The sequence below is a fragment of the Callorhinus ursinus genome, unplaced genomic scaffold (genome assembly GCF_003265705.2).
Source record: "Callorhinus ursinus isolate GAN/ISIS: 27379988/994484 unplaced genomic scaffold, GSC_fseal_2.0 scaffold25, whole genome shotgun sequence".
NCBI classification, from domain to species: Eukaryota; Metazoa; Chordata; class Mammalia; order Carnivora; family Otariidae; genus Callorhinus; species Callorhinus ursinus.
This window is the reverse complement of record NW_027397087.1, coordinates 37496444-37512296: the sequence shown is the minus strand read 5'-3', so window position 1 is coordinate 37512296 and position 15853 is coordinate 37496444. Positions and strand designations below refer to the sequence as shown.

General features: G+C 36.1%; 1 protein-coding gene across 4 annotated transcripts in view; it reads right to left on the bottom strand.

The window, feature by feature from the left end:
• Positions 1 to 15853, bottom strand: part of REC114 (REC114 meiotic recombination protein) — a 162947-nt gene that overhangs the window by 83743 nt on the left and 63351 nt on the right. For all 4 annotated transcript variants that reach the window (XM_073877328.1, XM_073877327.1, XM_025883782.2 and 1 more), the window contains one exon: positions 3015 to 3104. In XM_073877328.1, the coding sequence (XP_073733429.1) occupies positions 3015 to 3104 (90 nt within the window). The remainder of the gene's footprint in view (positions 1 to 3014; positions 3105 to 15853) is intronic.

Sequence of the window (15853 nt, the reverse complement as noted above, 5' to 3'; positions counted from 1 at the left end):
AAGATTTTATTTATTTATTTGACAGAGAGAAAGATAGCGAGAGAGGGAACACAAGCAGGGGGAGTGGGAGAGGGAGAAGCAGGCTTCCTGCCGAGCTGGGAGCCCGATGTGGGGCTCGATCCCAGGACGCTGGGATCATGACCCAAGCCGAAGGCAGATGCTTAACTGAGTGACTCAGGCGCCCCAGCCATAGAGTATTTCTTAATTAAGAAATAATTTTTTAAATTATTTATTAAAATCTATTAAATTAAATAATTTCTTAATTTCTTAACGTTAATTAATGAATGTTGTCTTCTGTTTTTTTTTTAAACATAACGCTATGGCACACTTGACAGACTACAGTGTAGTGTAAACCTAACTTATATATACACTGGGAACCAAAACATGCATTTGATTCACCATGTTGTGATACTCATTTTATTATATGGTTTAGTAATTAACCTGCAATATCTCCAAGGTATCTGTCAACACACAAAAAGTTGTTCAATGTCACTAGTCACTATGGGAATGCAAATTAAATCTACCATGAGATGCCCCTAGACACCCATTCGAATAGTTAAACTTAAGAAGACTGACAATACCAAGTGTTGGTAAGGACATGGAACAACTGGACCCTCCATACACTGTTTGTGGGAATGCCAATTTGAAAACCAGCTGTGTAGTTTCTTATAAACGCAGATGTACCATATGACCCAGTGACAGTTCCTCTCTTGGGAATTTATCAAAGAAAAATGGAAACATACGTTCATACAAAGGCTTGTACACAAATGGTTATTATACCAGCATCATTCAGAGTAACCAAAAAAATGGAAATAACCCAAATGTTTTATCAAAAAGTGAATGGATAAGCTAATGTGGTTTACATAGACAAGTGAATACTATTCAGTAATGAAAAGGAATGAGTAATATGGATGAATTCAAAAGCATTATGCTAAGTGGAAAAGCCAAACACAAAAGACTACATATTATAGGATTTCATTTGTATGAAATTTTAGAAAAGGAAAACAATGGCAAGAGAAAGCAGATCAGAGGGTAGGCAGGGGCGACTGACTACAAAGGGGTACAAGGAAACTTCTGGGGTTAACTGGAATGTTCTACATCATCATTGTAGAGATGGTTACACAACTATATTCATTTATCAAAACACATCGGGGCACCTGGGTAGCTCAGTTGGTTAAGCGTCCAACTCTTGATTCTGGCTCAGGTCATGACCTCAGGATTGTGAGACTGAGCCCTGCATCAGACTCCATGTTGGTCGCGGAGCCTGCTTCAGATTCTCTCTCTCCCTCTGCCCCTCCCCCTCCCTGCTTGAGTGCATGTGTGCACTCTCTCTCTCAAAAACAAGAACACATCAAATTGAACACTGAAAATTAATGATTTTATATAAATTATACCTCAATAAAACTGAGTTTTAAAAAGCATTTAATAAAGACTTTTAAAAGTATTATCCAATAGGCGTGCCTTGCTGGCTCAGTCAGTACAGCACAGGACTCTTGATTTCTGGGTCATGAGTTTAAGCCTCATATTGGGTGTGGACCCTACTTAGAATTTTTTTAAAAATATACTATCCAATATATAAGGTATATATGTACATGCAACATGCAACAAATTGCAGAGTTACCATTGTATTTCTCAGTAGCCAGTCTTTGGAATTTGATAAATTTAGTTTTGTAGCTGCATTGCAAAAATCATTTCACATATGATACAAAGAAACCTCTATCAGTTTGTAACAACATTTACCATTAGTACAAACAGATGGAGCAAACAAAACACAGGGTGGCCCCCTATGTCTAAGGAAGCCAAATTGCCTTAATGTCATCATTCAGCAAAGATTCACAATATTAACAGAGGAGAACTAGCTGTGGGCTAGGCATCCCCCCAGTCCACCATCTGGAATATTCTTCATTCAAAGCTGAAGAAGACATCTTATCTTCTGCAACTAATACAAGCCCTAACAGTGCCAAATAAAGCAAAAATGATACAACCATTGCTGTAGTTTTAAAAATCACAAGGAACACAAAGAGGACCTTGCAAGTCACTCCACATTCAAGGATAAGGCTATAATCCATATAAGTGGAGAAATGAATCATCGCAATGTACAACTATGGGATGCTGCCATCCTAATAGAATGTGTAAGGGATTCACCAAAAATTCATACCTTTTAAATATATTTGACCTATTTGTTCATGATGTTTTTCCTTACCAGAATGATGACATTCCGCAATGATAAGGATTTATGTCTTTGCTGTTTACTGCTACATCCTTAGCATCTAGAACAATGCCTAGCACATAGTAATTGCTCAATAAATATCTGTTAAGTGAATAAATTATACCTATGTTGAATTTATTATGTCTATATAGATATTATTCACAGGTAAATGATGTAATACTCTTCCCTTCCATTTCTTTCTTTTATAATTCTTTGACTGGAAGTTGTCTTGTTTTTTCATTTTGTTTCTAAATACCAATGCAAACCTAAACTTCCAAGCAAAATGACTTATTTTCTCCTTTATTTACTTCTTCATTTCAAAAATTTCCTACAATATGTGTGGGTACATGTTCATAATAAAGAACAAATACACCTTTATAAAATTAGTTTTATAGAGGGCTATGTAAGTTAATAGCATGCTTCAAGTTTTCTTCTAGCTACTTCCTCAAATCTGTCCCTCTGCTTATGTTTTTTACCCTCTCTGAAAAACCCTCCACACATTTCTCTATAAATTTAGCCTGTCTCAACCCAATTTCCCCAGTTAAGAATCCTTTATAATACTGGTTAATCTCAATCCTTTGATCCACTTTGACTCCTAAAACAGAACCATAAACCCCTTTCAGCCAGGCAATATTCAGTATATTTTTGTATTTCCCACTGCTATAGAACATTCGATCAATGCTTAATTTGTGGAACCTGATGAATTTCTGCAACCCTGAAGAAGCTTGAGGGTACAAAAATTAACGTAAAGCTACAAAGATAAAGAAATATATTTGCATACTAAACTATAGGCATAAAAACCTACCAGCAGTGTCTGTCCTTGGGAAATGAAGAAATGACCTGATATAACGATGGTGAGAACAAGATACCCAGATTCTTCACTAGAGTCAAAAACCTTGAAAAAGAAGAAAGTGAGGGAAATGTGGATAAGACAATACATTTCTGTAATACTAGTAGAAGTATAATATCTTCTCACATTGATCTTCCTACTCAGAATGTTCCCTTTCCTTCCATTTAATCTGTAATCATTCACTTAGTATATTACTAAAAGAAGTATTTTGAAATGAAAAGAATACTAGTTTAAAAATAAAGAGATGTGGGCCCCGAGCTAACCATTTTTCAGTAACATTTTAATAAGTCATTAATTATCTTTGAGCCTCAGTTTCCTTTCTGTAAAATGGGGATAATGCCTTACATGGTTGCTGTGAGACTTCAGAGTCCTAGTTTATTCAGTCATATAAATCCATTTTTACAACATCTCAAACCTGGTGCTTTCCTTTGGATGAGTTTTAATTTGTCAATGTCACTCTTAAAATATGGTGCCCCAAACTGACCATAATGTGCTGGGTGTGGTCTATCTCCCATTACTTGTAGTATAGCCTACAATCACATTAACCTTTGAGGGCGTAGTCTCATTTGAAGAATGATCTGATATCAGTAAAACCTCCTGAAACTTCATCACTTATGTTGGTAAATCATACTTTCACATTCGTTACCTGGACCTAAATGTAAGACCTTGCATTTATTCTCATTATATTTTATCTTGTTAGATTTGGCCTACAGTTTCAGAGGGGAGCTGAGGCAATGAAATCAAAATATCAAAGCACACGTGACGGATAGATATAGAAGAGTAGGATCTGGGTCTTTAGTGACTATCCTGTATATATAGGTGGCTTTGATACACTGAAATGTAAACATCCTTGTATAAAGAATAAAATGAAATTATGCATTCACCTCAATGCTCAAAGCTCAAAACAATGAATACATACCTAACTCAAGTATATCTTTTTTTTTTTTTTATTTGAGGGACAGAATGAGAAAGGGAGAGAGAGAGCCCGAGAGGGGGGAGGGTCAGAGGGAGAAGCAGACTCCCCGCCGAGCAGGGAGCCTGATGCGGGACTCGATCCCGGGACTCCAGGATCATGACCTGAGCCAAAGGCAGTCGCTTAACCAACTGAGCCACCCAGGCGCCCCTCAAGTATATCTTTATAAGGTCACTACATTCTTTTGATAAATGATGTTTTCATAGTTTCATATGTGGGGTTTACAGCTTTAATGCTATATTTAAACTTAAGATTTCCTACTGAGTTTTCTCCAATTCACTTTAAATTCCAACCTTAAAAAAAAAAAGGTATTTTAGATGTCAAGAAAGGTATGCTAAACTCTGCACTTCAGTGGTTATTACTCCACCTCTTTTCCAGCATTAGGAACTCAGTTATTTGTATGATATTCTTCCTGCCACAGTTTAAAGGCATTATCTTGAATGCTTCACGACCACTTAAAATCACAAGGATAGGTAGGAGTCAACCACAGCTTTCAAAACTAGAGCCTGGTCAACCAATTCTTTGAGAGGCAATATGTTAACATGACAGTTTATTTTTTTAGGAATGTACATATATCCCCAAAATATCCCAAAAAGTATCCAACACTTAAATGTACGACTCAATGAATGATGATAAAACAAACACATAATAATCACCACCCAGGTGAAGTAACAGAAAACCCTGCCAGCCTTCCAGAAGGTACTCTAGTGCTATCTCCCAGTCACTACCTGCTCTCTCCTTCCCCTAAGGTAGCCTGACTTCTAACACCACAGTTTAGCTTTATTCGTATGAATGGAATCATATAGAAAGAATTATTTTGTCTGGCTTCATCAGTGTTGTTGCACATACCTAAGTTCATTTGTTTTCAGTACTACAGAATACCATTATACGACGACACCACAATTTACTATTTCATTCTTTTGCTGATGAATAATGTTGTCCAGTTTAGGTTGACCACAAATAATGCTGTTATGAACATTTTTATATATGTCTTTTGTTGGCTAGAAACACTCATTATGGAGACACCAATTCTTTCCAAATTATAATTTTTTTCAAGTGGTAACTAATGACTTCCATGAGAATCCCTGCTCTCCTCTGCTCTCCAAAGTCTGCTCTCCAAACTGCTACATCTAATTGCCCACTCATGATCTCCACTTAAAGGCCCAATAGTCATTTCAAAATTAACAGCCCCTAACTTGAAGTCCAAACGTTCCCATTCATTCATTTATTCCTTCACTATTTACAAAGTCTCGAGCAAGTGACATCTGTTGCCTATCACTAGGAGTAGAAATCCAAACATTTCTGCCCACTGCATCTTGGTACTGGAGTCACTGTGGAAAACACAACACAGTCAAGCACTGAATGGAACAGCACTTCACTCAGATAAGGAAGAAAGAGAGTAAGATTAGCATCAGTAGTGACGGTCAGTTGCCCCTGCATGGGAGAGAGCAGGTCCCTCTTGGCAGCCACACAAAGCAGCTGGCCTGTGCTCCCCGCTCTTGTGCTGCAGCAGAAGGACCCCATTCCCTCCCCCAATGGGACAGACACAGCAGTGGGGCTGGCCAGGTGCCATATGATACATAAGCAGAACAAAGGAGCACAGGCTCTGAGGACTCTATCTCTCGGTAAAGGAAGTGTTCTGGGATTCAGGCCCATTCTTATGGTCATGGCCAAAAGGGGCTGAAAGACTGCATGAACAAGACTGCCTTTCCCAATACAAAGTGCCTACCACATGCCAGGCTGTTGTAGGCATTTGACTCCCACAGTTTCCACATCAGAGAACATACTTCCGTCTTTCCATTTCCTTAGGCCAGCTGTGGAATCATTGAACCCTCTCCTTTCCTCATACCCATATCCAATCCATTAGCACATCCTTCATGTCTACCTTCAAAATACTCAGAATCTAACCATTTCTCACAGGTATGATCGAAGTTATCATCTCTGCTTGGATTATCATGATAACCTCCTCACTGGCTTTCCCTTTGTGTTCTTGCTCCCCTCCCCACACAGTTCATTCTCAATATAGTAGCTAGAGTGATCTTTTAAACCTAAGTTAGATCATGTCATTTCCAGCTCAAAGCCCAGCAGCTCAATCAGAAACTCATGCAAAGTATTCCACGACTCAGCCTCCATTGCCCCTCTGCTCTCATTACCCCCTTGTGTACTCTGCTCCATCCACATGGCCTCCTTGCTGCTCCTTGAACCCACGAGGCAAATTCATGACAAACCTCAGGGCTTTTATTAATCCTGTTTTATCTGAAACTCTCTTCTCTTAGATTCACATGACTCACTCCTTCATTTTCTTCAGGTCTTTGCTTAAATATCATCTTTTCAGGTAACACCTTCCTGACCATCCTACTAAAACCTGCCACCAATCCCTCTCATTACCCAAACCAGATTACTCCTATTCCTTTTTCCAAGTTTGCTTTCCTCCATAGTTCTTTCCACTTTTGTTACTTCATATTTACTTATCTGTTTACCTATCTTCTTTAAAAGGTAATTGATAAATGGAATTATAAACAATACTCACTCTGAAAGGCAGAATAAGAATAATTAGGGAACAAAGAACAGATGGGACAAATACAAAACAAATAGTAAAATTATAGACTTTATGCCCAACCCTATCAATGATTGCATTAAATGTAAATGGCTTAAATACCCCCAATAAAAGGCAATCTGACAATAGGACAAAAAGATAAGGTGCAACTGACTATATGCTGCCTATAAGAAATGCATTTTTAATATAAAAATATGAACAGGTTAAAAACAAAAGACTGGGAAAAATATACACCATGCGAACACTAGTCAAAAAAATGTTGTAGTATCTATATTAACATTAGGCCAGAGTATCAAAAGGTATAAAGAAGTTCATTTCATAGTGATAAAGGGGTAGGTTAATCAAGAGACATAATTATCCTAAACATTTCTGTCCCCAAAGACAGAGCTTAAAAATACATGAAGCAATAATTGATAGAACTGTAGGAGGAAATAGACAAATCCACAATTATAGTCAGAGATGTCAATACCCCTCTCAATAATTGATAGAGCAAGTACATGGAAAATCAGTAAGTATATAGTAGATTTGAATAACCAATGAGTATCAACCAACATAAACTCACTGACATTCATAGAACACTTCACCCAATACCAGCAAAATACACATACACATTCTTCTCAAGTATATACAGAGCATTTACCAAGAAAGACAAAATTGAGACATAAAACAAGTCTTAGTAAATGTTTAAGTATGTTCTCTTAAAATTAAAATTAAATTAGAAATCAATAACAGACAGATCTCTGAAAAAAAAAAATCCCCAAATATTTTGAAACAAAGTAATACACTTCTAAATAACCCATGGGTAAATAAGAAATTAGGAAGTATTCTGAAGTGAATATACTCCACCATGTTAATATTCTAAAAAAGAAAACCATATAAACACCTCAATAATGAGAAAATATAGAAAAAGCATTTGACAAAAACCAACATCCATTCCTGATTTATAAACTCAGCAAACCAGGAATAGAAGGAACTTCCTCGAGCTGATGAAGGGCATCTATAAAAAACCTATGGTTAGCAGGAAAGACTGAAAGCTTTCTGAGATAAAGAACAAGACAACAATGTTAGTTCTCACCACTCCTATCAACATTATCCTGGAGGTTCTAACCATTGTAATCAGGCAAGAAAAAGAAATAAAAGAAAGAAAGAATTAAAACCATCTTAATTCAGACAACATGATCATTTATGTAGAAAACCCAATGATTTTCCTAGAATAAATGAATTTTAGAAAGGTTGCAGGATACAAGAGCAATAAATGAAAACTAAATTTATACAAACTAGTAAAGAATGATTAGAATTCGAAATTTTAAAAATATAAAAATTTATAACAGCATCAAAATATGAAAGACTAAAAAAATATGAAAGACTTAGGGATAAATATGACAAAAAAGTGAAAGATCTGCACACTGAAAATTGACAGAAATTTAAAGTCACATAAATATATGGAGAGAGATACTTTGTTCATGGATAGGAACATTTAGTACTGGTAAGATGCTAAGGTAGGCAGAATAATGGTCCCTCACAGATTTCCATGTCCTAATCCCTGGAACCTGTGGATATATCTTATGTGGCAAAGGGGACTATTGCAGAGGTAATTCAGGTTAAGGATCTTGAGATGGGAGAGTATCCTGGATTATCCAGGTGAGCCCAATATAATCACAAGGGTTCTTACAAGGGAAAGAGGGAGGCAGAAGAATCAGAGAAGGAAATGTGACTGCTTTGAAGATGGAAGGCAGTAGTACAAGGCAAGGAATTCACGCAGCCTCTAGAGGCTGAAGAGGCAACAAACATTCTCTCCTAGAGACTCCGGAAGGAATTCAGACCTGCTGACACCTTGATTTTAGCCCTATTAAGACCTCTTTCAGGCTTCTGACTGCCAGAACTATAAGCTAGTAAGTTTGAGTTGTCTTAAGCCACTAAGTTTGTGGCAATTTGTTACAGCAGCAATAATCAAAATTCTAAATTCTCTTGTACAGATTAAAGACACCACATATCAAGCATTTCAGTCAGTTAACATTAACCAAGTACCCACTATATAGTGATTTTTCTTATAAATATTTGGGAAAGGAAAAAAACATAGAAAGGAATATCCCTGACCTTGAGCTTCATTCATTCATTTGTTCATTCAACAAATATTTATTGAGCACCTACTAGATGCCAAGCAGTTTTTTTAGATGGGAAACATAATTGAACAAAATATTACCTGCCCTCATGGAGCTAATGGGGGATAGGATATAGGGCAAGGGTATAGAATACAGTAAACAAATATAACTAGTGGCACTCTAAGGTGGGATGTTGAGAGCAGTCAACCCTGGTTCAGGCAATAAGGGAATGCTTTGTCAAGAATTTATATTCAATAGTCAAACAGACTAATAAGCAATCTGATTTTTACTACCACCATGTGCCCACAATTCTAACCAATGTCACTGATAAACTACCTCTCCCTGAAAAAGTCTTTTGTTGATCTTAATTCTAAACAACTGCTACAGTTACTGCTAAGTTTGAATAAAACATTGTAAGCTTCAAATTATCAGATTTTTATTATTTATTCTTTAATAAACTTTTTTTACACATTCATTTGGGAAATTCCCAATAACATTGGCCCACATATATGTATACTTAACCACATACATTTGTTTCAAGAATAGCTCACAAAGATTTGACATACTTCAAGTTTGCTTAGTGTAAAGTTCTTGTCTCCAACCCTTTCTTAGAATGCAGTTCACTTCAAGCCTGCGGTACTACAATCTTCTGCATTTAAATTAGATTCAAAATAAACCATGATAGCATAGGGATTGTAAAGACAAACAGATTTGAGTTACTCCAATGCTGTCATTTTATGGGACTTGTTGGTATTTATATTTGTGTTTAAAATTTTAAACAATGAAACAAGAGCACAAGCAACAAGATGGAATGTTTTTAAGTGCAAATTTTAGTTCACACTCAAAATATTTTACTAAACTTGAACAGTACCTTTAACATTATTTTAAAATTGTTTCAAACTAAAGAACAAAAAAGAGAATAAAACAGTAATTTTATCATTAGTTGCCTAAATTGTACCGTTGGTGATTCAGGTTTTTTAATCACTTGTTAGTTTGTGGGTGATTAATTACATAAAATATCAGCCTCTAAGCAAAGAATCAAAGTTCAGAAGTTAACTAGATGTAAAAACAATTGGCTAAAGAGTTGTGCTTTTCTCCTGCCTTGTACTATAGTGTGTACTTCCCTTTTATTATTTATTTTACTGCCACGATTATAATAGTGAAGCTAAATAAAGGAGTTTACTATCTACATAATAAATGAATAATTTCATTTGTGGAATTTTTATGAAAATAATGTCATCATTTAGGGGAGTAGAGTGTTAAAAAGTTGTCTATTCTGGATGTCAAATGCTCTAGGCACATCATTTAACATAATAATAAGTAAATAAATAATAAGCAAACATAATAAATAAATAAATAATCTAGTATATAGGAAAGTACGGAAGGTAGGGAAACAATAAAGCAGGGTAAGAGGAACAGGAGTGTGAAGACAGGGCATGAAAATTATAATATAAATGGGGTGGTCTGGGTAGGCATACTGAGGTGAGGCTTGAGCAAAGACCTGAAGGCATTAGAGGGTTAGCCAGATATCTGGGAATTCAATATTCACTATTTTTCAGGTATTTGTTGCAATCCTTCATCTAAAAGATTTTTATAGTATGCTCATACACTCTGAAAATGTCTAATTAGAGACTTCCAAGGAGGTTAAGAAAAATGGTATATTGCATCCTTGCAGTCTTCCCTTCCCAAATCCAAACCAAATACCAATTACCTCTCCTTGAGCAGTTGCTAAACATCAGCATCCAAATGGGCCAGAAGGATGGGCTGAGGTCTTAGGATCCAGATAAAAAGTGGTGGCATAATTTCTCCACCCCCAAGAGAAAGGAGGCCCTCCTCTGAGCAAAGAACCCTAGGACAAAGATAGGAATGTCCCAGTTCTTGGGAAAGAACCTCACTGGTAGAAACTGGTAGACCCCCAAGAAAAAGAGCAATACCAGCCTGTGTATTCTGAAATTCCTACTGGTCTCCCAGCCTCTAAGAAGTCACAATGGAGATGGACAACTTACTTATTAGCTGAGTCCTTCCTACTCCTTTACAGAAGGCCCAGAAGGCTGAGACTCATGTACCTCCCAACATTTACCACTTAAGATATATATTCACTGTTGGATTGGAAAGGAAACCCCTTTGGCCAATTGTTTTTACATCTAGTTAACTTCTGAACTTTGATTCTTTACTTAGAGGCTGATATTTTATGTAATTAATCACCCACAAACTGACAAGTGATTAAAAAACCTGAATCACCAACGGTACAATTTAGGCAACTAATGATAAACAAATATATACACACATACATAATTATAATATATATAATTAAGAACACTTAAGCAGAGTCTTAGAGCTAAATATATGCCTTATAAATATAAAAATTAAGAAAAAACTCAATAGCTTAATTGAAGAACTAGATGGACATTGTTGAAACCAAATTAATGGTCTGAAAAAGCAAGTAGGAGAAATATTTAGAAACACAGAGCAAACCTACAAAGAGGAAGAACTCATGTGTGTAAAATAAGATAATGTGGAGCAACGAATCAGATCCAGAACAAATGTTAATGATAACAGCTAAAGTGGAGGGGGAGAAAGAGACTAAGGAAAGGCAATAATTCAACAAACAGGAACTATCCCATGATTGCAGAAAGGCATGAAACAGAAGATACAAGGGGTTCAAGTTCCAGGCATTGATGGTCGGGGGGGTGGGGGTGGGGGGTGGAAATCAACATACTAGACACATCCCGGTAAAAATTCTGAATTGAAAGGATAGGGGAAGACCTTAAAAGTTTCCAGTCATAAAAATAAAAAAGTCACTCTCTAGCACTAGAGGATTCTAAAAAAAAAATTTTAAGTGGTAAATGAAGGCAAAGAATTAAGCATATATCCTACCTCTCCTATACAAACCAATCACCACGTGAACTCTAGCCAATATTTAAGAACTTTTTCTTTACTTCTATAAAGAATATGAAATATTTTTCTATTCCAAATAATAAATGAAGAAAAAATGATAAAATTAGGACATCACCTTTTGCAACTCCTAATTAATGGCTCTAGAGCTCTAGGCTCTAGGCTCTAACTGCAACATCACAAAGAGAAATAAACAGGTACTACATACTTCCAACAGAAAGAAAACCAAACCCCCTTTAAGTACTCTTGCCAAAAAAACAAAAACAAAAAAACCCAATCCGAACTTGATCACATTTCTAGCTTCACCTATCAATTCACAAGAAATACAGAGACCAAAGGATCCTATTAACCGCACCACAGAGATGCAGTCAGCAAAATCCACAGTCAGAAACTCTGTAGAACCTGTTTTTTGTTTTTGTTTTTGTTTTTCAACAAATTGCAAGGAAGGGAGAGAGGTGGGTCAGGGAAATATAGCAAAGAAAACGTAAAGATTAAAAGCTATACCAATCACAATGGATGGTCCTGTTGAAAGAGAATTACAACACTTAAGAAACTACTAGAAATTTGAACACTGAATATTTGATAATATTAAGGAACTTTTTAGGGCAAAAATGGTATTATGACTTTTTTAAAGTCCTTATCTTTTAGAGATAACTGAAATAATCGATAAATGGTATGACACTTGAGATTTCCTTCAAAATAACACAATGGACATGGATAGGATTATAGATGAAACCAGACTAGCCATGAGCTGAAGACTATTGAAGCTGGTGACACATACATGTGGGTTTACTATATTATTTCATGTATCTTTGATCATGTTTTAATTTCTTTGTAACAAAAAGTTTTAAAGAGGTTTCCATTTTCTTCATTAACTAGGTATAAGCATGATTAAGTAAAGGTATTTAGCTAACTGCGAAGGACAAGGATACTACATGCAGTGTCCTAACTCTCCGAATTGCAAATATCATAATGCCTAATATAATCTAGGCATTTGAGAAAAAAATTATTTCTGGTTCTTGGGAAATGTTTTTAATGAGTGATGATTTAGCATTTTACTGGAATGTTCACATTAGCACTATATGGAAAGCTCAAAGAAAAATGTTATCTCTAATGACCAAGTCATCACAGAAAAAGATATTAATTTTAAGGTGTCAGAGAAAGCATTTATCATATTCTTATCTTCTCTTCTTTCTAGTTCTTAACCTAAATGTGGCTTAGAATTTAGGTCATAAAAAAAAAAGTATTTATGGTATTGGCATAAAAACAGACACACAGACCAATGGAACAGAATAGAGAACCCAGAAATAAACCCATGCATATACAGTCAACTAATATTTGACAAGGGAGCCAAAAATACTCAATGGAAAAAAGACTCTTCAATAAACAGTGCTGGGGAAACTGGATATTCACATGCAAAAAAATGAAACTAGTCCCCCATTTTACATCACTCACAAAAATTAACTCAAAGGAGATTGAAGAAAAATGTAGGACCTGAAACCATAAAACTTCTAGAAGAAAACACAAGGAAAAAGCTCTTTGACACTAGTCTAGGTAATGATTTTTTGGATATGACACCTAAAGCACAAGCAACAAAAGCAAAAATAAGTAAGTGGGCTACATCAAACTAACAAGTTTCCGCACAGAAAAAGAAATGATTAATAAAATGAAAAGACAACCATGGAATGGGAGAAAATATTTGCAAACCACATATCTAACAAGGGGTTAACATCCAAAATATATAAGCAACTCATATAACTCAATAGCAAAAAAGCAAATAATCCAATTTTTTAATGGCCAAAGGACCTGAAAAGACATTTTCCCAAAGCTGTTCAAAAGATACATCTTATGGTGCTCAATATCACTAATCATCAGGGGAATATAAATGAAAAATCACGAGTTATCACCTCACATGTGTTAGAATGACTATTATCAAAAAGATGAGATAACACGTGCTGGCAAGGATATGGAGAAAGGGGAATACTTGTATGCTGTTGGTGAGAATATAAATTGGTACAACCACAAAGGAAAACTGTATAGAGGTTCCTCAAAAAAAAAAAAAAAAAAAAAAAAAGAAATACCACATGATCCAGCATATCCACTTCTAGGTATATAACTGAAGGAAATGAAATCACTATCTTGAAGAGATATACGCACCTCCTTGTTCACTGCAGCATTGTTTATAATAGCCAAGACTTGGAAATGAAAGAATAAAGATAATTTCAGACATATATCCACATAAGAGAGTATTATTCAGCCATAAAAAGAAGGAAATCCTGCCATTTGAGATAATATGGATGAACTTTGAGGGCATTATACTAAGTGAAATAAGCCAGACACAGAAGGACAAATACTGGATGATCTTACCTACATGTGAAACCTAAAAATAGCCAAACTCATAGAAACAGAGAACAGATTGGTAGAGAATAGAGATGGGTGGTGGGCAAAATACTTGAACATGGTCAAAATGTACAAGCTTCCACTTATAAGTTCTGGGGATATTAATATACAATATGATGGCTATAGCTAACAATACTGTATTGTATATTTGAAAATTGCTGGGGACAGATCTTTAAAGTTCTCATCACTAGGGCACCTGGGTGGTTCAGTCCACTCAGGTCATGATCTCAAGGTCCTGGGATCCAACCTCCCCCTGGCCCTCCGTCAAGCCCTGTGAAGAGCTCCATGTTCAGAGGGGAGTCTGCTTGTCCCTCTCTCTCTGGCCCTCCCCCTGCTCATGCTCTGTCTCTCTCTCAGATAAATAAAATCTTTAAAAAGTTCTCATCACAAGGAAAAAATTTTGTGACTTATGTAAACTTATGGATATTAACTAAACTTATCATGGTAATCATTTCACAATATATACATATTTGAAATCATTATGTTATACATCTAAAATTTAATGTTATATGTCAGTGATATCTCAATAAAATGGAGTGAAAAAGATTTACATCAAACTGACCTCTGTTGTGGTATTTCAACATCAATATGGTAGGACACCCTGAAATATAGAACTTGCCTATATTACAAGTTGGGGTTTTCAGGCACAGCTTATACACTGGTTAAATCAGAGTCTTCTAATATTTTATATGCATATATCTGGGCAACACTGTACTATAACACTAATCTAAAGTTAAAAAAAAAAAGAAAAGGGGGCGCCTGGGCGGCTCAGTCTGTTAAGCGACCAACTGTTGATTTCAGCTCAGGTTTTGATCTCATGGGTTGCGGTATAGAGCCCCGTATTGGGCTCTGTGCTGGGTGTGGAGCCTGCTTACGATACTCTCTCCCCACCCCCTCCCTCTATCCCACCCTCCCATCTCCCTCTCTAAAAATAATAAAATAAAATAAAAAATAAAGTTAAACAGAAAAAAGTTAAAGAAATATATGAAAATATAGAAAAGTATTTCAAATGTACTTATATCTTAGATGAAAGGTTAAAACAGTGTTACTTTTCAGATGTGACAAATTATGCACTCGATTAAGGGTTTTTTTTACCCTGCTTTTAAGACCCCTCAGAAAGTGTCACAGCTCTATATATCGGTCCTAAGGGATTTATGCATTACAAAATATGAAAAACATGCAAGATTGCTAAGTAGGCTTTCAGCTGCTTCCCTCTTGGTAACTAAAGTGACTCATAAATTATCTCAACAAACTAGTAGAATGTATTTATGCTAATGAAAGTGCTTCTGCTACATACCTCTTACCAAACTGTAAAATTCAGTATTTTGTTTCCACTGTTTCATAGAAATGCTAAGTGTTAACAGTAACAATAATAAACACAATCACAAGAGCTTAACACCCAGACCAAAACAAAACAAAACAAAACAAAAACCCCTCAAGTAATATATACATCTATGGCCATATTATAATTATGCACTAAATAACAGGATATTTTGGTTATTGCTATTTTTTTAGAAAATGCCCTTGAGGGGCGCCTGGGTGGCTCAGTCTGCCTTCAGCTCAGGTCATGATCCCACAGCCCTGGGATGGAGCCCCGCATCAGGCTCCCTGCTCGGTGGGGAGTCTGCTTCTCCCTCTCCCGCTGCCCCTCCCCCTGCTTGTGTTCCCTCTCTCTCTCGCTCAATCTCTCTCAAATAAATAAAAAAGGAAGGAAGGAAGGAAGGGAGGAAGGGAGGGAGGGAGGGAGGGAGGGAGGGAGGAAGGAAGGAAGGAAGGAAGGAAGGAAGGAAGGAAGGAAGGAAGGAAAAAGAAAGAAAGAAAGAAAGAAAGAAAGAAAGAAAGAAAGAAAGAAAGAAAGAAAGAAAGA